This window comes from Lepisma saccharinum, chromosome 28 (assembly GCF_977018435.1).
Source record: "Lepisma saccharinum chromosome 28, izLepSacc3.1, whole genome shotgun sequence".
NCBI classification, from domain to species: domain Eukaryota; kingdom Metazoa; phylum Arthropoda; class Insecta; order Zygentoma; family Lepismatidae; genus Lepisma; species Lepisma saccharinum.
Window position 1 is genome coordinate 14,326,214 of NC_139256.1, and position 24,701 is coordinate 14,350,914.

Below are 24,701 nucleotides of genomic sequence, written 5' to 3' on the forward strand. Positions count from 1 at the left end.
CTTAAGCCATTGTGTGACTGGTAAAAATTAGTATCAGAATAAAAATCCCTGATATTTGGGGTTTGTACATGTAAACAAAATTGGCAAGTCTGTCACTCTCACGTTTCTACTCCATTTGTTTGTACACGATGGGCGTTAAAACGAATTGTGGCAGCTGGCCGTTCGTGCTGTTTGTTCCTTCCAAAAATAGCTTTTTGTGCGTTTCGTGCGAGATCGAACCATAGATCGAACTTCCTTGGCCTTGCTCTGAGGCAAACATTCAGATGATCAAAGAGCTGAGCACGCACCGCCATAAATGATCTGCCTGTTCAACGAGCGAAAATCTTGCTCAGTAAGTTTTGCTTAGATACTCGACGCGCTCGGGTGACAAAACAGCCACCAGCTGAAGCGGTAAACCGGATGTATCATGCCAGTTCATTCCTGTTGGGTATCCTTTATCGCACAACACGTCTGCAACCCTCTGTTCTGACGTCAGATGATAAAACGTTTACGTTGTTAAGTTAGGTATATTAGGCTTGATTATATTAGCATAAATACACTGAAAATTAATTATTTCTTCTAGAAGAACTAAATTTATCTATCATAATCCAACAACTTGCTCATTTAGCCTAAAAATACAATAAATCTCCGGTGACATCAGAACGCAACATTGCAGAATTGTTGTGCGATAACGACGAGCGACGACGATTGGCGAGTTTTCCTGAACCTGAACGGGCGGGCTGTTTTTGCCGGGGATTTCGATGCAGTTTAGGTATAAATGAAAATATTTACGATTATGCTAGTGTTTATTGCGTAATAACACCCCAAGAATTAGCGTAACACGACTTTAGAACTTAGGAGGTCACTACTGCAAGAAGTAAGTATTTCTTTCAAGAATTAATAATAATTAGAACAAGCAAATGTGGGCATGTAGGCTGTTTGTTGCATCCTACGTAGATTTTGTTATTAATGTTCTTCGTTGAGAACAATAGTTCCTTGAGAGAAAGGTGAATAGAAATAGAGTTCATGAGAAGAACAGTACAAGAAATGATATATAAACACAAACAAGTCTGTGATGCAAGTGCAAAAGTACCAAGGCATTCCGTAAAATCGTATGATTTACTGGATTTTATTTATTAATTTTAATTAATTAATTTTATTAATTTTTATTTGGAAAGTTTGGGTATTCGAAAAACCGGAAATTTTGTTGGTAAATCATGTACGAAGTTCAATATTGTGATTAGACCGTCAGGTGCAAGGCACATTCTAAGTGGGCACTTCCACTTTTCAGGAATAATTGAAATCTGTGAAACAATAATTATTGTGGGAAAAAACAAGTGTCAATTAAATTTATACTGGACTCTCTCTGTGTGTGTGTTTTTTTACTAAGATCCTTAGTTTTATTATGTGCTGTAACTTTCCAACATCGCATGACACTGTCCAACAAAATTGAAGTTTTTGTCTGTTAAAAGATAAGTTGTGGGTGATTCTAATTGAATTTGATGTGCTGATTTCAAATCTAATTACAGAATTTTTCCATCACCCATGAAATTTGAGTAACAGGGTACATGCAAAATATCAGGTACATACAAATCGGTACTACTTTACTATACCTGAGACACCTGGGAATAATTTCTTTCGCACTTTTTTACATTGCTAACGTACTATTCTGCATTCCGGAACACTTATTTAGGTGAAATAATTGAATTTGTTAGGAAAGTAATGTATATTTCTTACATTTACGAGTACTTACTGTTCTTGTTTATTTCCACACACAACATGGCGATAGCTTACCGTTGATCGTTCCTTGAGCCAGAAAAACCATTGACGTTAGCCCAAAAATTCACGATAGCCCCACAAACCATCACGGGGACGAGGTATGCCTACTAGGTTAGGTTAGGCCTGTTAGGTTTGGTTCCATTAGCACTCCTTTCATTCAATTTAGCATATACGGACAATACGAGAGCGTATTGTGCTCTCATGCAGGAAGCAAATGGCGGCAGCAGCAATAGCGCGTCGGAAATAGATTTTCGTACAAAACCACATGCATTCGCATTAAAATGAATCAAAATTACATTCCCGAACATCAACAACGCTACAGAAAATGATTTGCGTAAGTACTTTCTCCTGTAAATTTGAAGAAATCTGTCTCAGGTATAGTAAAGTGTTACCTACAAATCTTATATAGCTTTATAGTGACACGATGCAATATTATTTACAATGGTATATCAAGAATGACTTCTAACTTGATTTTCGGCTGTACTTTGCCTGAGGAACATCACTTTTAGTGTCCAGCAATAATCTGCCAACATATTTGGAGTCCATTTTCCCTGGTGGCGCCTTTCCATTTCACCAATTTCCTGGTGGAAACGTTCTCCATGTTCCTCGCTCATTGTCTCAAGGTTTTGCGGGAAGAAATCGAGGTGGGAGTCTTGAAAAGTGTATCTTCAGAGACATATTACACTCCAGAGCATGATAGTTCTGAATCAAATTACTGACAAGTTCTCTGTAATTTTCCGACTTGTAGTTTCCGAGGAAATTTATGCTTACTTCCTTCAAAGATTGCCAAGCAGCCAATTCCAGCTCATTTAGGCTCTTTTCAAAAACCATTATCTTTCATTATATTCCTGATTTGAGGGCCAACAAATATTCCCTCTTTTAGTTTCGCCTCAGTAATTCGCGGAAACTTCTCTTTGAGGAACATAAATCCACTACCCTCACGGTCCATTCCTTTTACAAAATTCTTCATCAGACCAAGCTTTATGTGGAGAGGAGGCAGTAAGATTTTGTCTGGACTTACAAGTGGTGGATGAACAACATTCTCCTGTCCTGCGATGAGTGACTCTCTCTTCGGCCAGTTCTTTTTAACATAATGATTTTTTCTATCTCTGCTGTCCTATTTACACAGGAAACAGCAAAATTTGGTGTAACGTAGTTGCAATCCTAAGAGTATAGCAATAACTTTTAAATCTCCACATATCTGCCAAGAGTATTTACAGTACTGGATATTTGATAACAGTTTCATGTTTTCATAACTTTCCTGCATGTCCCAGGAATATGCTATGGGAATTCTTGGATATTTATTTCCATTGTACAGTACAACTCCTTTCAAACTTGTTTTCCGAGAGTCTAAAAACAAACTCCATTCTTCACTTTTATGGACAATATCTAGTCACTCTAATAGACCATCGATGTTACAACAGAAAACAAGGTCCTTATCTTCAGCATACATATCTACAAAGTATTTTTGGCGTTGCCTGAAAAAGTAACTCTAGTGTCACTCTCCAATAAATGCCATCCTTTTAATCGCGATGCAAGCAGTTCTGCTTTACCCTTACTTGACTCTAGATCTCAAACTAAATCGTTAAGATCAGTTGAAACACTCCCCACAAAATCAGGATCATTATGCAATTCACTACATTCATGCAGACATCAATGGCCTAAAGTTACTAGTGTATTGTTGGAGCAAAGACATAAAAATATTTTAAATATTGCCTACCAATCAGCTTATTATGGACTGCATGCTGCAATAATAATGCAGAATTATATTTTTATTGTTACAATAAAATGGTGGGTGATTGACAATTTCTGACTTCATTTTCGAAATCAGCAGGTGGCAAAACATAAAGAACAGTTGAAATTTTACTTTTAACAAAACCATTGTTGGACAGTGTGATTAATTGCAGCAACGAAATACAAATCCAAAGAAATATCGGTTAAACTGTTAAAGCCGGGAATCGGATTTCTTCAAATTTACAGGAGAAAGTACTTACGGAATTAAGTTTCTGTGTAATTTCGGAAGGTGGTAGAAGTGTTTTCTCGCATTTTTCAATATATTTGGCCGCTAATTCATGTATTTTTCTATAATGTCCGTCCGATGCACGAAAGCTGTTGCTTGCATTTTCATGCATGTACTTCAACCGGATGTTGCGAGCATCTGATGATGTAATCCCCGGTGTTTCCAAACACACAGTTTTTTCACTATATTGCCCAACCTAAAGCAACCTAACCTAACCTTACCGTGATGGTGCATGGAGCTATCGTGAATGGTTTTTGGGGCTATTCGTGGATGGTTATACGATCCAGAATGGTTTTTGGGGCTATTCGTGGATGGTCATACTATCCGGAATGGTTTTTGGCACTATGCGGGAATTTTATATTAAGAAGGTTAAAACACTGCTTTGCTGTTTGAAACACAATGCTAGTCAAGATTTGCCTGCCATTTTGCATGTTCAGGAAGCGAGAAAAGATCGAACAATAATTACTCGATATGTCGACAATAGATACTAATTTCGTTAAAAAAAGAGAAATCTCATGTTACACAATCTTTCGCATGCAGAATAAGTAAGTACGAATGTCAACAATTACAGAATAAATTAGTTACAGCCGATTCCCAGCTTTGACAGTTTTACCGAAATATCTGTACCATTAGTGACTGAGTGAGTGATTTAGTTTATTTTACTTCGCGTTTTGTGCCTCTTGACTAATTTGCGAAGATGGGAATGAGTGATGAAATGGATGAATGGACATTCACAAACAACCAAGCCCGACCGGGATTCGAACCCGGGACCCTTGGCGTCGCAGCGCGATGTGCTAACCACTTGACCGCAGGGTCGGGCATCTGTACCATTAGGTCGCACCTGCAATACATTACACCAGACATACACTATGGAAATTAGTAGAATTTTAATCATGTCAGCAGTGCTTGAAGTGAGGGGGTGGGGGTGTCTCCCAGCTAGGAGGCATTCCCCCAGTTGGCTCACTGTTACCATGCTTTGCTTACCCATAGGACAGGCGTTCCCAAATTTTTCGTTTCATGGTGCCCTTAGTTTTTCAAGATTTTTCTGCTGTGCCCAAGTCACACTTTAAATGCTCAGTTAGTGTGGTTTCGCTTCCTTAAGTTGAAAAATAAACCCATATTTCGAATTCAGAAACATTTTATGTGTAAAAAAGGACTAAATAAGCACATATTTGGGTACTACTTTACTATACCGGAGACACCTATCAATGATTTATTTCGCAATTTTTTACATTGATAACGTACTATTCTGCGTTGTAGAACATTTCTTTAGGTGAAATAATGGATTTCTAACGAAAATAATGTCTATTTCTTACATACGATAGCCCCACGAACCATCACGGGGATGAGGTATGCCTACTAGATTAGGTCTGTTAGGTTAGGTTCCATTAGCACTCCTTTCATTCAATTTAGCATATACGGACAACATCGGAATTACAAATTCCACGGCATCTTCCACACCCGGCAACAACTTCACGACGCATCCTCGACACATCATGTTGTAGCAGCAGCAATAGCACGTCAGAAATAGATTTTCGTAGGAAACCACATGCATTCACATTAAAATGGATCAAAACTACATTCCCGAACATCAACAACGCTACAGGAACTTTCTCCTGTAAATTTGAAGAAATCCGTCTCCGGTATAGTAAAGTGTTACCCATATTTGGACCAATCAAATTATTTATTGAATTTAGCGTAGACTAACAAGTAAGTGGATAAAAACATTTGGTACCAGTGCGATCTCCAACGAACACCTCTCACTCGTTTATTTCGTCATTTTTAACATTGCGAAAGATTCTTTAAGATGGCATTTTGCTTTTTTCATGAAAATAATTTCAAGTTTTCACATTGACAGTAATTACTGTTCTTCGTTATTTCGCTTCCGTAACACACAATATGGCGGGTACAGCTTGAGTCGCGTCATGAATCATGTGGCTATGCAGTGTTTCCAACCTTCGTAACCGAAAAATACCTGAATGGCCCCACAAACCATTGATGGATAGCCCCAAAAACCATTTACGGATAGCCCCACAAACCATTTCCAGCAAGGTTAGCTTCGGTTAGGTTAGGCAAGCATAGTTAAAATTTTGTTCGTAAAACAATGCGATACAGATTTTTTTTTTAAAAAAATCACCTTCACTTCTTGCAAAACAACTGTGTGGTTGGAAAGACTGACAGGGGGTTACGTCATGAAACGTACATAACATCCAGCTCACGTAGAGGAAGCAACCATCATTGTGCATCGGAGAGATATTTTTCTTCAAAAATACATGAATTCCCGGTCGAATAGATTCCACGATGGAAGGAAATACCTACACGAACTTTCAGAATGCTACAGAAACTCATTTCCGTAAGTAGTTTCTTCTGTAAAAATGAAGAAATCCGTTCGGCGGAGATCGCACTGTTACCAAATATTTTAACATTACGTGGTGCCGTGGCGCGCACTTTTGGAACCACTGCCATAGGAGCATAACCCCAGCTAACATTTTCCACGTCAAGCTCTGCATGTCACATTGCCTTATACTTACATCAACTGTTTATTTCCTGTTATACATTTTCAATGGTAATGGAGAGATAAAGTTCTTGTGGATTAAAATTGAAATTTGCTTTCCAGGAAACTAAGATGAGTATGGAAAAGGAATTGAATTCTCTGCTAGAGGTTCTCTCAACTTTGCAGAAGAATATCCAGTGCGTAATTTGGTATGTTGCTTGTTATTTTGACTAACCATTTCTTTTGAATTCTTCCTCTCGTTTTTTCCTTGTCCATATAATGGAGTAATTTAATTTAAGAAGAAATTTGTTTTTTTAATTAGACAAAACATGAGGTATTGATCCATTTGTTCATCCTCAACCTTTTTCACTTCTTCATAAACTTATTGCAGTAAATATTTACTATAGCACAAACACATTTCTTTACAGAAGAAACTACGTACGGAAATGAGTTTCTATAGCATTGTGCAAGTTCCTTAAGGATGAAAAACTGACCAAAAACAACTTTTTAAATATGTTTGCCTAACCTAACTGGACCTAACCTAACACTTCGTGAATGGTTTGTGGGGCTATCTTGAATGGTGAGTGTGGCTATCTTTTTTTTTCTGTTTAGGGTATGCATTGTTTCTAGTTTTAACCATTCAAGATAGCCTCACTGACCATTCACGATAGCCCCACAAACCTTTCGTGTAATGTTAGGTTAGGCAAACATAGTTAAACAAATAAATACATAGTTAAAAAAATCGTTTTTGGTCAGTTTTTCATCCTTAAGGAACTTGTACAATGCTATAGAAACTCATTTCCGTAGGTAGTTTCTTCTGTAAAAATGAAGAAATGTGTTTGTGCTATAGTAAATATTTACCCTTATTCAGGAAGCAAGTTAGCTTTGAAAGTGTTTCTGTACTATGTAGCTTTATTATGTTATGGCAATAAGCATCTTAGTTGTTTTGTTTTTTTTGTTCTGTTGCTTGCTTGTGATGATGGTGAAGATGAAAGGTGGATTGATGAAAGAGATGAACAATGACGTGTCCCTGTACTATATTCTATCATGGAGGCAGGCACAGTGGTGTTATTGTGAGGTGTGTGTGCCAATTTTGGATGCATATGTGATGGACAAAAATAGATACTTGCATTATTATTTTTTTTATTGATCGCTAGATTTAGAAAATTTCTAGATTGTAAAAAAAATGAACAAAAATCTAGATCAAAGGCATGTTTTTTTTTTTGGGGGGGGGGATGTAGATCATAACGTCCAACAGGCATAATTGTCGTATTGATGGCTGATAACACTTTTGAAAAAGTCACGCCATGCCACTGGTGATAGAAAAATAAGATTGTGTGACTTGTATGGGTATAGCGCTCCTAATCAGACATACACATGGTATGCTATAACCTTTATGCTCAATCATAATGAGAAGCATAATGGTAAGCATAATGAGAAGTGTATGTAGAGTAAGAGACTTACTTGTTGAATGGAAAGAAATAAGACATGAGAAATGTGTCAAGAATTAGTGGAAATTGGGAATTGCATGCTTTACAAGTTCAATAGGACTCAAAGCATGTTAGACACTGAAGAAAAGAATGATGGGAATGGCTGTTAAAATACATGCAGCACTCATGCTTTTTCAAACAACACTTCATTATCATTTATATATCATTAAAGATGCAAGTAGCATTCAGTGTGTGCATATATTTGTATATCTATTATTTTTTACATTGTTTTTTTGTCACTTTTGGTGGTTAATCGCAACAATGAAAATGAATGATTAGCAAACCAACAAACAAACACACATGCCAAAACTGGAACTTAAACACAGGATCTTTGGTGGTGAGATCTTGTTCGAGGTTTTGTTTTTAAGTCAATTTTTGTCCACAGATAAGCTAATTAGGATTGGACGTACAGTTTAAAGTGGAATCTGAACAGCTATGTGCTTGTACTGGATATCGAACCTGGGTCTACTTGATTACAAGGTAGTGAGATCTTTAGTCAGTCACTCAACACACTCAGCCATTGTGCACCGAGACGTGTAGTGAATTCATACAGTTCAGTACAGGAGCATCTATATGGGCAAGAACCGTGTAACATATGGAACTTTAGCTGTCGTTTTTATGTACAAACATGCATGAAAGGTTTTAAATTAGAATTTGTGACAATGCTCTTTTTTTTGCAGTCTGGATATGTTGAAAGATCCCGTGATGACAAGATGCGGCCATTCTTTCTGCCAGGTCTGCATCAACAATGTTGTCAACAAATGCAAGAAGACGCAGTGTCCTTTGTGCAATACTCCAATAACCAGGAGAAGCGTGACAGAATACAGCAAATTGTCACAGCTATCTAATACTGTGAGGTTGTTAATAGAAGGGATTGAGCAAGATACAGGCCTGGACAGTGAGTACCATGAGAATATTTTTCATTATCATAATTTAGTAATTGTACAACATAATTTTCACATAATAAAAATTATATAAAACATTTCTGTTTTAACCTTTAGCAGATGTGCAAGTCTCTCGGTAACAAGCACATTCTTTTCAAATGTGCAGGGATGCACAAAAATAATGTTGAAGAAAAACTATTTAATGCATACAATTGCAGGGTGTCAACTCACTGGAAATTATGCGTGAATTCTACGTGAATTTTTCTCTGTAGATGTGAAAAATTGTAACTTTTATTAATCCAAATTCCATTGAATTTATGCATGTTTATTAATGCCCTGAGGCAAGTTTTTCACAATTTAGCTTTTGTGTTTATCGAGGAAGCTGCGTGGAAAATAAAAATAAAACACTTCTTTCAATCTGTTTGGTTTGTGTCTCATCACATCAGGATTTTTCACAATCAAAATTATCATATTCGCCATTCCATTACACCTATTACAGAATGCAACAAAATAACTTTACACGAGGAAAATTTCGGTTGTTTACAAACCAATAGGTTATTATGGAAGTATTTTGAATGCTGATCATGCAAATGGGATTCATTTTTCTCATCATGTCAGAATTTTCACAATCAAAATTATTACTCAAATATGAAGTACATATTAAGAATTGGTGGTTGCGGTAAACGCGGTTTAAAATTACTTACGTGAAATTTAGAAGATTTCGTACTTCCGCGTTGCACAATTTAATGGTTCAATCCTATTAATTTCGAAGATCCACTGTCTTCATTCACAAAAGGGTACGGCGTTTGAAGCGGAGATGGTACCGCGTCACTACATTGTTTGTTCCCGGGCGGCGGTGGTTGCGATTTTTCCCGTTCGGCAGCACTGGCACGCGCATCTTGGTTTGCGTCGTCTGCTTCCTGTTGTCCAGTGGCGTTGTCAGTTGGGGGTTGGGGGGCTGGGCCATGTTGCTCGGTAATGCGCCGTTCCTGTTCCCCGCGTGGCTGGAGGGGGGTCGAGTATGTGCATAGTATCTTTTCTTTTTCAGGTCGGGGATCTTTCTGAGGACAGGGTGCCAAGTTGGGTGTGCTTGTCCATTGTCCAGGTTTAGTGCTGGTTTCTGCTGGATGATGGCATGGGTTTCTTTGATGGTGTTTTCTATGACAGAGCTGGTTGGGTGAAGTATGGGTATGGAGGAGATGGTGTGGTTAGTGGAGTGGAGGTGTTGGGAGAGGCCTGATTTAGGTGTGTCGTTTTTGGCATCTTTTACATGTTCGTTAATCCATTCTTGGACGGTGAAATGTTCTGAAATATGGAAATAATAAGATAAAAGTAACTAAAATATGCAAAAAATGAGCCAAAACCTAATATATGTACAAATATGGATAATAAAAATGGAATTTTTCGTGTCTGCATGCCATGATGCACAAAGATAATACAAAATATAACTGATTTCAGCTTCATACATAAATATGTATTTACATATAAATTTGTTCCCTGGTTAGAACTTATTGAAAAGTATAACTCAAGTCAGGGATCACATGTGAGTTCTTGGCATGCTATGTTAGTGTTCTACCACTGGTCTACTAAACAACTTTTGCTTATGTCTAAGACCAAGGTTCAACCCACATAAATTTTCAGTAAGTTGTAGGAGAAATAGACATATGTATGTTATTAGAAACTAGAAAATTTATATGAAGAGATTTTTAAAATTATGTCTTCTTTGTTAATATGAATTAGTGTATATGTAACACATAATAGAATATTAATTATTGAACAGGCTTACAGTTTGCCGTATAATTTTTGGTTGATCAACATTAACAATGAAGTGTAATTGTTGGCAGATGTATGAATCAGTGCTAACGTTGTTTCTGGTTGTTTACAGTTGCGGCACAAATTGCAGCTTTGAGATCTTCGTCCCAGGATGGACCGTGCTCTCCAAAGATAGCAGCTGAGAAAAGCATTGATAATGAAACATGGTCGAGGAGGAAAAAGGTTAAGGAATTGGAAAAGGCATCAAGCTCAACTCCAGAAATATATTCAGATAGTAAGTTTAACTAATGTGTTCAGATAGTAAGCAATGTAGCATGAACAACAAAATTAATACCAACTTTAATCATTAATCAGTCTTACATAATGAGAGATCAAAATTACACAAGTAAATATCAAGGTGTATTTGGCCATTAAAAGTGTAAAAGCATGTGCTAAAGTGAGAAATGCGTTAAGAAAAATGTTTAAAAAAAAGTCCCAAAGGAGGTAGGACGTAGTGTCGAACTCAAATGTTTGTAACAATTTTGTGACAGTATCATGTGTCCTGTAGTGGTAGAGTTGAATGGGCCCCATCTTACCGCTCGAGAATGGAACTCCGATGAACTCTGGACAGAAGATTGATCGTATCTGGTGTCCTTGTTATCGAGTCATCGGGTCGTTCTCATGTGGGGTAGCTGATTGCAATTGGTTCCAAGTAACCACAGTTTCCCCTGTTGTTTCTGACCTTACATCTCTGAAGGATAGCGAGTGTACATGGACTGATGACTGACGAAGATAAGATCCACAGTGCCTTGAGTGCTTCCTGTTCTGAACTGCATCATCATCCTTTGCCATATCCTGCCCCTGATTGGGTCAGCCTAGAAGTCAAGCATCTCCATTTTTTCCTGGTCTTTCACCACTCCTCTCTTTCCACCCTCTTCCAATCTTGTCCTCTTCTCCTAACACTCTCCGCTATCTGCTCTTTTCACCAACATCTTGGTCTCCCCCTTGGCCTTGTACATGGTGAGCTCTTACTGGTAGTCTTTCTGCATCCATCCTCTTCATGTGTCCGAACCATCTCATCTGTGCCTGATCTATCCTGTCCTGAAGCTTCACTGTCTGTCGGATCTCCTCATTCCTTATTCTATCCCTTCAAGTCTTCCCCAATATACTCCTTAAAAATTTTATCTCCACTGCCTGCATCTTTCTTTTGTCTCTCTCTGTTATTGTCCAAGTCTCTGCTCCATACATAATTTTTGGCACATAGTGTGCATTATACGTGGGTGAATCAAAAAGTAAGTTACACCCGAGCCGTGTTCCTGTACTAAAAGATAGAAAATTATCACTCTTGGTGGCAGCACTGTCCGGAATGTATTATCCCCAAACCCAAAGCAGCCATGCTGCAGCTGCTTTGATATGAGAGTAGTCATCGTGTCAGTATGGCATATTGTACTGAGGTGGCATTCAACATTGAGTTGCGCTCAGTTGTCCGATTTTTGTGGACACGAAGGCATAATCAGAGTGAAATCCATTGCCAAATTGTCGATGTGTATGATGAGAATGCAATGTCACACCCCATGATCAAGAAATGGTGCCAGATGTTTGAAGAGGAAAGAACGAACGTGAACGATGAACAGTGTGTTGGGCAGTATGCATCTGTGAACACTATCGACAAAGCGGAGCATGTGAATGCAATCATCCTTGCCAACTGCAACGTGAGAATTAAAATACATTGGAAGTGAACTGAACGTATCCTACGCTAGCATGTCTGTGCTGATTCATGACCAGTCGGGTGTATAGTAAACTGTGCTCTCACTGGGTGCTGCGATTGTTAATCGATGAGCCCAAAAGTCAACTCAATTGAATTTGGACTGAATTTTTACACACAAGAAATAAAAAAAAACTGGTCACAGTTTCAAAAAGTGCTTGGAATACCTTGGTGACTATGTCGAAAAAAGTTAAATGTTCATGCGTTTTTGTCCAATAATTATTTTCTTTCTAATGTGTTTTGTTTGTTTTATACAGGGGGATGTAACGTACTTTTTGATTTGCCCTAGTATATTACCTTCTTGCATTTCATAGGTACATCCCTGTTCCATATTAATCTTCGAACACTTTCATATAGTCCACCACCCATTTGTCCTCTTCTGTTTACCTCCTCATCTATTCTTCCACTTCTCTCAATTATGTTGTGAACAGCACCCAAATCCAATTTTGCAGAAAATCATGAACGTGCGGAAACTTGCATGTTACAGTCCAAAATACATGAGTAGTACACATAACCATGCTAGCTCATTCTTTAGGGTGTCTGACTATCATGTGAGAGACCTGGGATCAATCCCCGGTGGGGGAGAACCGGGAGTTTTTCTACCTGTTCAAGCAGCACTTGTGCCCACCCAGCATTGTATGAAGTGGGTACCTGGAGAAATTCCAGGGGGTAAAGGCAGCCAGGTGCATGGTGCTGATCACATCACCCCCACTTTGCTTGTGATCAAGAAAGTGTGGGGCCCTAACTCCACACACCCCTATACACCTTCAAGGCATGGTGCATAGCACAGGTGAGCACTTTAATTTTTTTTATTTTACATGAGTAGTAATATTACAAAATCATAAAATAACAAATTCAAGGCATGAATGCTGAAATTGTGATGATACTTGGTTTCCCTGTAATCAACAACGTCTCCCCATTTCAATATATTACAGTAAATAAGTTTTTTTTTTTTTCAATTCATTTAATTTCCACATGAAGAGTATGTAAAAATCTGTTTGGGAATGTTTGAGACTTTTATCTCAATATTAGGGTTGTGACAGATTATTCAATAGTCTATCGGTATTGGCCTATGTAGGCATATTAGTTTATCAGTAAAATTACTGATAATTTTATTGATCCGATGTTTCTATAGATACGAGGCCCGTCCAGAAAGTAAGTTTCGCTGCGGTCGTCTACAAAAAGAAACACAATTGCAATCGAAAATTTTTATTGGAACAATTGTTCAGCTATTTTTCAACATACTCCCCATGGAATTGAGACATTTGTCGTACCGTGGGATCAACTTTTGTAACCCTGTGTTGTAGAAATCTGCAGCCTGGGATCGGAGCCAGTGTGTGACAGCCATCTTCACCTCCTCATCACTTTGTAAATGCTGACCGGACAGGAATTTCTTGAGATGTAAGAAAATATGGTAATCACTGAGAGCGAGATCTGGGTTATAGGGAGGATTGTCAAACACCTCCCAGCGGAACTCCTTCAGAAGATCTGTTGTGCGCTGAGCCGTATGTGGCCGAGCGTTATCATGCAGCATGGCAACACTGGCACTGGGCATCCCACAGCGCTTGTTCTGAATGGCCCATCGCAACTTCTGTAGTGTTTCACAGTACCGTTCAGTGTGCTGCCTGTTGCATACGATTGCCATATCATGCATCTCTCACGCATATGCACTAACCTCTCGCAATGCATGGCCTGCTGTCTGTTGGCCATTCGGGAAACTTACTTTCTGGATCCTCCTCGTATATTATAATCTGTCTACAATATTTTTTGTCATTTTGTTACAATTTTTATTGATGTAGACATGTAATATCCATGCCCTACTTTTTCAAGAAAAGCAAATGTCTAAGGATGCAGCTTCTTTAGCATTGCATTCATCTTGTAACATACATTTATTGATAAGGTCAGTGGACCTTATTGATTTTTTGGTATTGGTAAATTTCATATCAGTCCATCCCTATTCAGTATTATTTCCCCCTTTAACTCACTCTACATTTTGACCAAGTCATTCTCTACAGTGTAGTAGCAATGCCAAAGCATGTTATGAATTTTGATTATGTACTTGTGAAGCTTGATTTTGATGTTTATGAATTTCCTTTTACAGATAATGAGACTGGGAACATTTGTGGACTGAAAGCAAATATAAATGTGACACAGGGATTTCCAAGTTCCAAGAAAGGAAGCACTCTAAAAGAAACTCGTAAAAGTAGTGTTACTTCTAATGATTGCTCAAAAGTTCCAAAAGATGATACATGCCAGAAGATGCCTTCGGAAAAGTCAAAGTTGGGTGCTGAAAGAGACAGTAGCAAGGATGAGGTGGATGAGGTTGTGAAATATTTGATGGAGGGATCGTTTAATGCACTTGAAAGTACTAGAAGGGAAGAACCAGGTGCGGGAAAGATTGGAGATGATAATTGCACCTCACCTGTTATTCAGACATATGGAGCATCGAAGGAATTGCGGTCTGTAAGTCAACAGGAGCATACTGTGGTTTTTGAAGGAGAACTTCCTATTTCAGAACCCAAAGCTGTGAACAAACTGGCAGGAATTGGAGCAGTGAATTCCAAGATGAAGGTGAAAGAGTGGATGGACAGAAACATGGAAGCGACAGATGTTTCAGAGGACACAGAGCCTGAGAGTAAGCACTGCAGCGATTCCACAGCCCTTGACACTGTAGATATAGCAAGCAGTCAAGACGACACTGAGAATCTTCTGTCAGTCTCTCAGAGGAAATTACCCAGTAGATCGTATTACTGGAAGTCCAGATCGTTTCCTTTGGAGAACACTAGTTTGAAGCAGGACACCAAAAGAGACAGAAGCTCGCTGGATTGCGATTCTGCGGGTAATGTGAATGCATGCGAAACGAAGAAGAGACGATTCTTCTCTGGAGAACCAACGCCAGAGAAGACAGCTCGTAGTACAGACGGAAGGGATGATCCGTATACATTTATTCCAAGTCAGAACAGCTCAAAGAAAAACAAGGTTCAAGTGAAAAAGCGAAGAGTGAGAAAACCACGAGAACCAGTGGACATAACTGCAAGAGCAATTTCGGCAATTACAAAGCAGAGGTTGATTAATAACAACCATAGAAACAGCAGCGTAAAATTATTATCAGACGATACAGAACATAATGAATCGGTGCATATTCAAGATAGTTGCCCTGTTGTGGTAAACGATGAGTTTGATTGTCTTGTTTCTGTTAGTAAGTTGGTCGTCAAGCGAACATGCACAAAGACTTCCTCCGATGCTCAAGGTGACGAGGACAATGATGTATTTTTGTTTAAGACCCCAGTGGAGAGATCTCCGAGTTCTATTAATATAACACAGTCAGACAGTGATGAGGAATGGGGGAAGAAGAGGAAGATGAAATGTAAGAGGAAGAGGAATAGCACCGGTGCAAAGAAGCCAGGCAAGAGAAGATCTGCGACTGAGGACAGCTCAAGCTCAAGTAAAGAAAACAGTAGGAAAATTGTGAGACCTAGAATTGACGAAAGAGAGTTGCAGTATTTGAGGAATATGTTTGAGGAGGTTGACGAGCACGAGCTCGAAACTGAGAAGCGGAAATCCACTGATGGCATCACGCTGACGCAGATGTTGACAGTGCCTGAAAGCCCTGCTACCATTAATGAAGAAGTGTCAAGTAAAACTGTGAACAAGAAGAAAGTTACGTTTACGGTTAATAGTCCATTAAAGAGAAAAGAGGTGTCAGTTCAGCCAAAACCTGCTGACGGTGTGATGTCAGATATGACTGAAAGATTGGTTCAAGTGGAGATGAATGTGCAAACAGCCAGGGAGAACTTCCAAGTTGCTGATACAAATAAAGCAGCTTCAGTTTCCATGTCAAACAGTGCTAGCAAAGTGCCATGTACACCTTACATTGTAGACAAGGGTGATCAGTTAGTACCCAACCCTGAAGCTAATGTTACTACAAATGCACTAGCCAATACGTCAAGGCTAAACGAGAAGTCACCTGGTTGGTCGCACATCACGCAGTTGAAGAAAGAATTTAAGGATAAAAAGAAGCCATACATAAAATCATTGAATGTAAGTGGTGGTGATGTTTGTAGTTCACGGAACCACAAAAGTGTTAGTTCTGTTACCCCAGTAAATTCACCAGACAGTTTGTCCAAGGACTCCGAGATAAAGATAGATGATGCAGACACTGAAATCATGAGCTGCAATGAAAAGCCAGCCGAGGAGAGATTAACTAGTGAGTCAGAATCCATTGAAGAGTTAGTCAAAGGCTTCGACAGCCCACAAGCTGCGGAAAGAGCCAAGCAAATGAAGGATATGTTGCAGTGCGTGGAATCGCAATTCAAAGAAAAGTATGGAATAAGGGCTTTTGAAAACATGCTGGTCGATGGTAACATGAGCAGTCAAAACGATACGGAAACAGAAGACCAAAGTTTAAGTGAGGATCTTTCAGATCACTCTAGTAAAGGCACTTCGGAAACTGAAATCATGATACTGGACACAGAAGTTGTGATATCAGAAACTGAACCTTCTGAAATCCCACCCACGTTTGAAGCTGACCGGTGTTCCGAGCATGTAACTGCTCATTCTGTTTCAACAACTGCCAAAAAGTCATCGCATTGTAATGGTGAGGGTGAAGCAACAGCTGCAGCTCTACCAAATGAGAGCGCTAAGCCTCAAGCCGAGGATAATATACCACCTGCATCAACCGATGGTCGTAACAATCAGACTGATGAAAGCACAAATAAGGATTTAGCAAGAGAAAATTGTATTACAGCATCTGGCGATGATCCCTCAACGTCCAGTGCTAACAGGTTACGCCAGAGTACAAGCGAAGATGGTACTCATGTCACTGAGAGTGTCCCTGTTCATAATTCTGCCCCTCAAAATAACATAGCCAATGGAATAAGTGCAACAGCGACTACTAAAAATACACAAAAATGCAGCAGTGAATCTCAGGATGCTAGAACGTCACAATCAGGATTTCCAAATGATCAGAATGTCCTACAAAATCCTCAGGATGTAATACGTAGTTCTGAGACTGCTAGCAATCAAGCAAATACGGAAGGAAACTTTTCAGAAAACATAACTGCAACAATAGCTAATGCAACGGATGAGAACCAGGAAGAATTGTGTATTCACGCCATTGAAGAATTGTCGAATAATGAATATCTGCAGTGCCATACCACCGTAGCTTGTGATTCAAGTAAGGAAGTAACTTTGGAAATTCCTGTTGGTAATGAACAGCAGCACAGGCCATTCGTCTCGTTTGTTCTGTTGGGGACGCTTTGCTCGAAAAAGCAACCTCCAAGTCACAAGATTAAATTCTTCTGGCATGGCCCTTTGAACTCCACCAAAACAGAGTCTGGAAGAGAGATTCCACAGTTCAAGGAAACGGTTGATGATCAGTTGCCAGTAGATAAAAGTTTTAGCAAAAGGTACGTGAACTAAATTTATATTTCTTCTTACTTGTAAGTAACTAGTAACAATACTAGGGCTGAGAGCAAACACTCAATACCAATTCCCATAAACACTGATGTTTGAAAATTCTAACAGTTCAAGGTAGTTTAGAATTATAAATTTTCCATTGGAATGTTAACATATGAGGAGGTACCTAAAAAACTGGAATTTTGTCACCTTGTTTTATTTTGACCGTACATCTACATGTTGTAGGTACATTCAGGTCTACTCTAGTCACCTTCAAAGTATTGCCCATGTGCTGTAATGCAATTGTCCCAACATTTTTCCCATTGTTGAATACAGTTTCGAAACTCTGGCGCAATACTCTTCAAGGTTTTGTCTGTAATGTCTTTGACCTCACTGACGTCATGGAATCGCTTCCCTTTCACATTCCTCTTCATCCGCGGGAACAAAAAAAAAGTCACATGGTGCTAAATCGGGTGAGTACGGGGGATGGGGCACATGCACCATGGTGTTCTTTGCCAAGAACTGTCGCACTGACATGGCCGCATGGGCTGGGGCGTTGTCATGGTGCAGTAACCACATTACACTTCCCCACAGTTCTGGATGCTTCCGTCGCACACTTTCACGCAATCTTCTCAAGACATTCAGGTAAAATTGCTGGTTCACTGTTTGTCCTTGGGGAACAAATTCCCTGTGGACAATCCCATTCACATCAAAGAAACAAATCAACATTGTTTTCACATTGGATCAAACTTGAGGTGCTTTCTTGGGACGTGGTGAATTTGGAGTCTTCCACTGGCTGGATGCTTGTTTTGGTTCAGGATCGTACCCATAGCACCAGGACTCATCCCCAGTCACAATTCGTTTGAGAAAATTTGGGTCCTTGTGCAGTTCAGCCTTCAAGTCGCAACAAACATTCACTCGATTCTTTTTCTGCTCCTCTGACAACAAGAGACACAAATTTAGCAGACACCTGTCTCATCTTCAAATCGTCCGTTAAAATGCGCTGACAGGTACTCCAGGACAACTCCACTTCTTCAGAAATTTGCTCGATGGTCTTTCGATGATCTTCATTAATGGCATCTTGAACTTTTCCAATGTTTTCTTCATTTCTGCCTGTCGAAGTACGGCCAGGCCTTGGCAAGTCTTCAGTTGACATGTCGCCATCTTTGAACCGGGAAAACCACTCGTAGACTTGCGTCTTTCCCAAAGCAGCTTCATTAAAAGCTTGACGAAGCATAACAACTGTCTCAGCAGCCATTTTTTTCAACGAGAAACAAAATTTAACATAGGTTCATTTGCTCCTTGTGGTCCGCCATCTCAACAATCACTCAAAAATCGCAAGATTCTTGCCACAACACCACAAACAATGCAACACTACGAATGAACCGCTCAGCACAGAATAATGCCAACTTGCAGATTGATGCAAGATATCCCATACTAATGACACCTAGCGGCACAAGCCGTAACTACATTGGTAATCCGCACAACATTATGATTCCATTTTTTTTTTTTGGGGTACCTCTTCGTAGCAATCTACCAGTTTTGTTTGAAAATATTCATAATTTCATGTGAGGTGATTTAATTACAAAATCCATTTCTCCCCACAACATTGCAATGTTTACATTATCCATTTTTCTACAAGGTGTTTTGACTTATATCAGGTGATTTTAAAAAAAAATCACTTTAAAGAAATAATTTATAGAATAATAAAGATTTTGTAGATATCAGAACCACTTTTGGCGAAAGTCCATTAATCTCGTAATCATTTAATGGTGTTTATTAGGGTTTAAGAAAGGAAAAGGATGGAAACAAAATATATGTAGTGATGGGGTGAAGCTCATAGGAAAGGAAATGGAATGTGCAAACTGTAAACACACTTAAATTTCTCTTAATTTAAAACTAAATAATTTTTATAGGCAAAAATAGCAAACATTTTGCATAGAATAATATATGAAATACTATTCATGTTAAACATGAAATAGTGTCAATATCATTAAACTGTAAATCAACATGGCAGCTGATATTTTGCAAACTATAATTTTAAAAAATTGCCAAAATTAAGCTATGAAGTATTTTAAGTTACAATTATATAGTACATACAGAATGTTTTATTTTCACTGGAATAAAAGTTACTGAAATTGTTATAGTTTCATTAACACACTCAACTAACATTTCCACAGTAGATACATATATATATATACAGTATCAGAAACAGAAAAATGTATATTTACATAATATTTTTTATTTGCTTTAATCAAACTGTTGAAATATTTTTTGGGTCATTTACCAGAAAAAAACCTTTCTATAAAAAACATATGTCTATATGGGTGCCAAAAACCATACAAGCAATTTTCAGTGTGATTTTTTAAATAAAAATCATGTTGTTTTTTTCCACCCTGAGTTTGCATAATTTGCAGCATATCATGAAATTGTAGTGTGACATTTTTGAGAGAGAGAGAGAGTGTGTGTTTGTGAAATTGAAGACATTTTGCAAGTAGTACTTATTTATTTATATGTTAAGTCATTATGGAGTAGGTCTGGATGGAAAATTATTTTAAAATAACTAGAAAAGTCATGGTTTTTGTTTTGGCAAAGTAAATGGGAACATCTAAAATACATTTCAACATAAAGAAAATCCAAAGAATTTGGATTGGTAAAACCATATATTTTCATTCATTATGCTATAATAGTCAATTGACAGTATTACCATACATTTATTTGTTATAAAATACTAATTAAGTCAATTTACCAGCATGTGGCATAGGCAGGCATTTTTTCTTGAACCATAAACCACTCGATGTCTATTCTTCAAAATCTGTAAAAAATATTAAATTATGCAATTTGTATTCTGCTAGTGATGTTTACAAAACTGTAACATTAGTATCTATAATGTATTTGTACTAGGGCTGAGCCGATACAACTTTGAACCGATACCAGTGCTGATACTCTTACCGATTCCCACCAATACCGATAGTTGAAAATTGCAATAATTAAAATTTTGTTCAAAATATTGATCAATAATGGTGTGTAAATATTCTTCTCCAATTTTATGCTTCAGTTTACCAAGGAATTTGCTTTAGAATATTCAAGAATTTCATCAGAATATGTAAATAGATGTCATGTAATCGCAAAAATACAGCTTTTCATGCAAAATTGGTGCACAATGAAAGGAAAATTTGAATTTTGTATAATTTTCAGGATAATTAAACAGTGTGGATTTTTCCGGTCCTCGTGACTTTTTCAAAAGTGTTACCGACGATCAGACGTTATCATCCCCATCCTACCGCCTCCCCCCCAAAAAAAACACGCCTTTGATCTGGATTGTTGTTCTCTTTTTTTTTGCAATCCGCTCAATGATTTATTTATCCCCAATCACTCCTAGAAAGAACTACCACTCATGAGTTACCGCGAAAATCCAGTGAATATTAGTCGAGCCTTGTCAGCCACCTTTGTTTCTTTGCAAAGAGGTGAAAAGGGGAAGAAGAACCACACATTCGGGTCAGTTTGACGTTTCTGCATTGAGCAGATGACAGCGGTGGGAGTAAGTCCAGATGTACGTACTACTGTTGCCAACTTAGCTGTTTGGAGCAAGGTTTGTCCAAATCACGAATCGCATCAAGTACTTATCTTTTCGTCTATTACTAAATGGTCTCAGTTGTAGTTAAATCTAGCTTTGGCTTTGCATGTCTAGCTCTTGTTGCTTCAGAGAAATAGTATTCCCATTTTAGGCGGGATCTAGCTCTTTTCTGGAAATCCAATGTGACAACACTTGTTGATCCGGTAAGCCGCAGCGGCAACAAGGCTCCTAAACAGGCATATGAATAGCCCCCTAGCACACTTGCCTCCAAGTTCCCTTGCATTGGCGCCCTTTCCTCCTGTTGCCTCTTGAGGGTAGCGGAACGGCCTGTCTCTTCGCTTTTGTCGGCTGCACAAAAAATATCCTCTGCAATATACACTCAACTGCAACGCTGTCGGTTAACTTATTTAACAATGTTGTTATTTTATTGAGAAAAAAACTTTTTAATTTCTTTACATTTTGCTGTTACCTTCGGTAACACCGGTTACATGCACGCCACGCCTCTGTGATAAACCAATATGCCAGGAAAGTATGGGCTGGTATCGGTAGATGAATTCAAACTGATACATACCGATGCATTGGTATCAGCTCAGCCCTAATTTGTACTTTATAATTTTATTGCCTTTTTAATGTGTTTATATTTTTTAAAAATTTTCAGTACCACTGAGAAGTTTGAACGCAGAGCCAATCTGTGTATGAAGTCTATTCAAACAACACCTAACAAACAAGCAACAGTTCAGGTTCAAACAAGCCCTAGCTTGATGATGTCGTTTCTCCGTTCACATAAAGAATTGCTTGAAAATGAAGTAATTCCTGATAGTTGTGATATTTTGGAACAGATGCAAGGAGTTATTCCTCTACCCTCTAACTTGCGGACTTCATCTAATTGTACAACGCAAATGGCACCAGCAAGTAATGGTAAAAAAGCTGATTGGAATAATGTACCAAGTTCTCATGGAACCAGCTCTGAAGAAACGGTCTTGCTAGATGATGGACACAAAGTTGAAATTAAGGATGCAACCATCTCCCCTACCGCCGGCAAAGATACCGAAAAGTTAGATATTTGCAGCACTGATGGAAAAGAAGCTTTCAGTGGCACCCAGGAGTTGAACACAGGTTCCCTCGCGAGTGTCTCTCTCTTGGACATTTCCAGGCTGTCTTCTCAATACCTCGCTGATGATCATGCAGTCTGCAAATGTGAAACAGAAACAACTTCAGTACTAAACAAAGAGCTCAATCCTGATCTGTTGGATATTCATGGGACACCAACTGCTGCTAATAAAAGTGCATGCAGTAATGTGTCTACGAACAGTGCAACTTTTAAGGAGTCTGCGAACGAAGAGCATGAAATTGGAAGCCGAAGTTTAAAAAGAATAAGAAAAATAAGCAGTTCGTCCAATTCGTCAGAGGATGAAACAAACGCTCCAAGCCTTAAGACGAGAAAGGAGGCCGATGTATCGCCTGTGAAGCAAGGCACAGTTAATGCCAAGAATCTTCCTGCAGCTAATCCAAATGTACCATGCAATTTCACTTTCAAAAAGAGAACACCTGTACCTTCATCTTCGCAGTGTTCCGACTTATCTGATCGTTACTTGAGAGAGAGGTTTGATTTCATTTCAAATCCGTACGAGGATCGGAAGATGTCGCAAGAATTTGAAGATGACAGCTTCAACACTGAAGAACTTCTGAAAAAGGCAATGGCAGATGTTAGTGCTAATTTTGAATCTGAGAGTAAAACTGACACTAGGCCTGTACGTGAAATCATCGGAGGTGTCGACCAAGACAACAAACTTGAAAATTGCAAGTGGAGCGATTCGGATTTTATTGAATCCAGTCTCGGTTCCAAAGTTGCTAAGGTGGCAACACTGAAGGGCAGTAGGATTGCAAGTAATCATGACAGTGGCTGTGGTAAAACTGCAGGAAAAGAATTCAACGCTTCCACAAGTGTTGTATTAGAAGATACTGTATGGGAGCATACAGAAAACAAATGCACAGAGGAGCCTGCTGTACCAACTGTCTATGAAGACAACAATAGCATTGCATTATCTCAGCAGAGAGATAGTGGTTCGAGTGCTAGTAGGGCCCTAACATCACAACTGAGGGCAGAAGTTGAGGTACGTTCCTTCCTTGTATTTTTTTGCATTCTAAGACACTTTTTAGGCTAATTGCGACAATATGGAGCAATTATGATTATACAACATTAACCTTTTGCATCCCGAACGTCTTGATCGAGATCCTCTAGCATGCTCGTAGTTTTCATGTTATAATGTTGCTATTTTTGGCTGGATTTGCGATTTTCTTCTTTTACATTATTGTTAGCACATATTCTGCACTGTAAAGACTCTGCACGTCTTGTTCTTCCATAAAAAGGGGGGGGGGGGAATGGTGGGAAAATGGCAGCTTCCTTTGAAACTGAGTCAGAGGCGCATAGGCATGTTGTTTGGGGGGTACAAGTCTTGTTCTATTGCTCGTATGATAACAGTGCAATTATTTTCATGTTCCAGACGTACCAGCGATCATTTCCATGTGTATTTTGTCAATGTCCTGTACTTTGTTGTCCAGGGGCGGAGGGGGGGAAGCGATTTTTCTTCAGAAATTTTGGAATTTTCCAGTTCCTCCCATCCCTCTGCATCCACATATACACTCAATGTGCATAAATTGCATGTAGTCCGAAAGTATGATTCATTGCATGTATAACGGTACTTGATTCGTCCATCTAGGGCAATTAGCTTTGGACCTACAGTCGTTTCAAGGTAACTGTGCATTTTGCTGAATGGCTCAGTGGCGTACAGACATGTCGTTTTGTTCTATTGATCATATGATAGTAGTGCAAATATTTTCTTGTTCCTAACACTCCAGCGATTATTTGCATGTGTATTGTTGCAATGTCTTGTACTTTTTTTGGGGTGGGGTGTGGGCTGGGGGGGGGGGGGCGAAACCCCCATTTTTCTTCAAAAATTTTGGAATTTTCAGTTTCCTTCCCCCCCCTCCCTCCAAGGCATCTTGATGTTAAAATGGTGAATAAAATCTAAATTGAATTTAAAACTGTACTTATTACACAAATTTAACATTTCACTTCTAATAGCACATTTATATAGTTATCAGATTATTAAGTTTATTTCTGTGTAAAGAAGTTCATTTTGCTTCTCAAATATTTACAGCAAAATTAATCAATTTGTCCGTGAATTGCATAATTCACAGGATAATTCAGACCTCGGAAGGTGTCACATCAGTAAATAAACCCTAAATTTTGTGTTTTAAGAGTTTATTTCGCATTTTGTATCTCATGTTGCTTTATTTTGTGATAAAACATTGTAGCAAAATGCTCCTCACCTTTCAAGAACACAAAATATTATTGTTACACTGTGTTATTTCACATTTCATGTTTTCATCAAAAACGAAATATGCATGCTCCTAGGCATTCCTGTAGTCTTCCATGTTCATGTTCTAAGTCTAATAGATGAACATGATTAGCTTTTAAAATATATATTTCATTTTTCAAATACCATGCTGCTATATTTTTAAATTCTGAGAAATGGACCTATTTGGAATTCCTTCAACATT

General features: G+C 38.6%; 1 protein-coding gene across 2 annotated transcripts in view; it reads left to right on the forward strand.

The window, feature by feature from the left end:
• Positions 1-718: 718 nt before the first annotated feature.
• LOC145980997 (uncharacterized) overlaps positions 719-24,701 on the forward strand; it is a 44,051-nt gene continuing 20,068 nt past the window's right edge. The window contains exons 1-6 of one of the 2 annotated variants that reach the window (XM_083114093.1): positions 719-751; positions 6,396-6,481; positions 8,443-8,660; positions 10,532-10,693; positions 14,265-17,571; positions 21,796-23,251. In XM_083114093.1, coding sequence (XP_082970219.1) covers positions 6,405-6,481; positions 8,443-8,660; positions 10,532-10,693; positions 14,265-17,571; positions 21,796-23,251 — 5,220 coding nt within the window. In that variant the 5' untranslated portion in view covers positions 719-751; positions 6,396-6,404. Of the gene's footprint in view, positions 857-6,395; positions 6,482-8,442; positions 8,661-10,531; positions 10,694-14,264; positions 17,572-21,795; positions 23,252-24,701 lie in introns of both variants that reach the window. The other variant, XM_083114092.1, reaches the window with a different exon arrangement.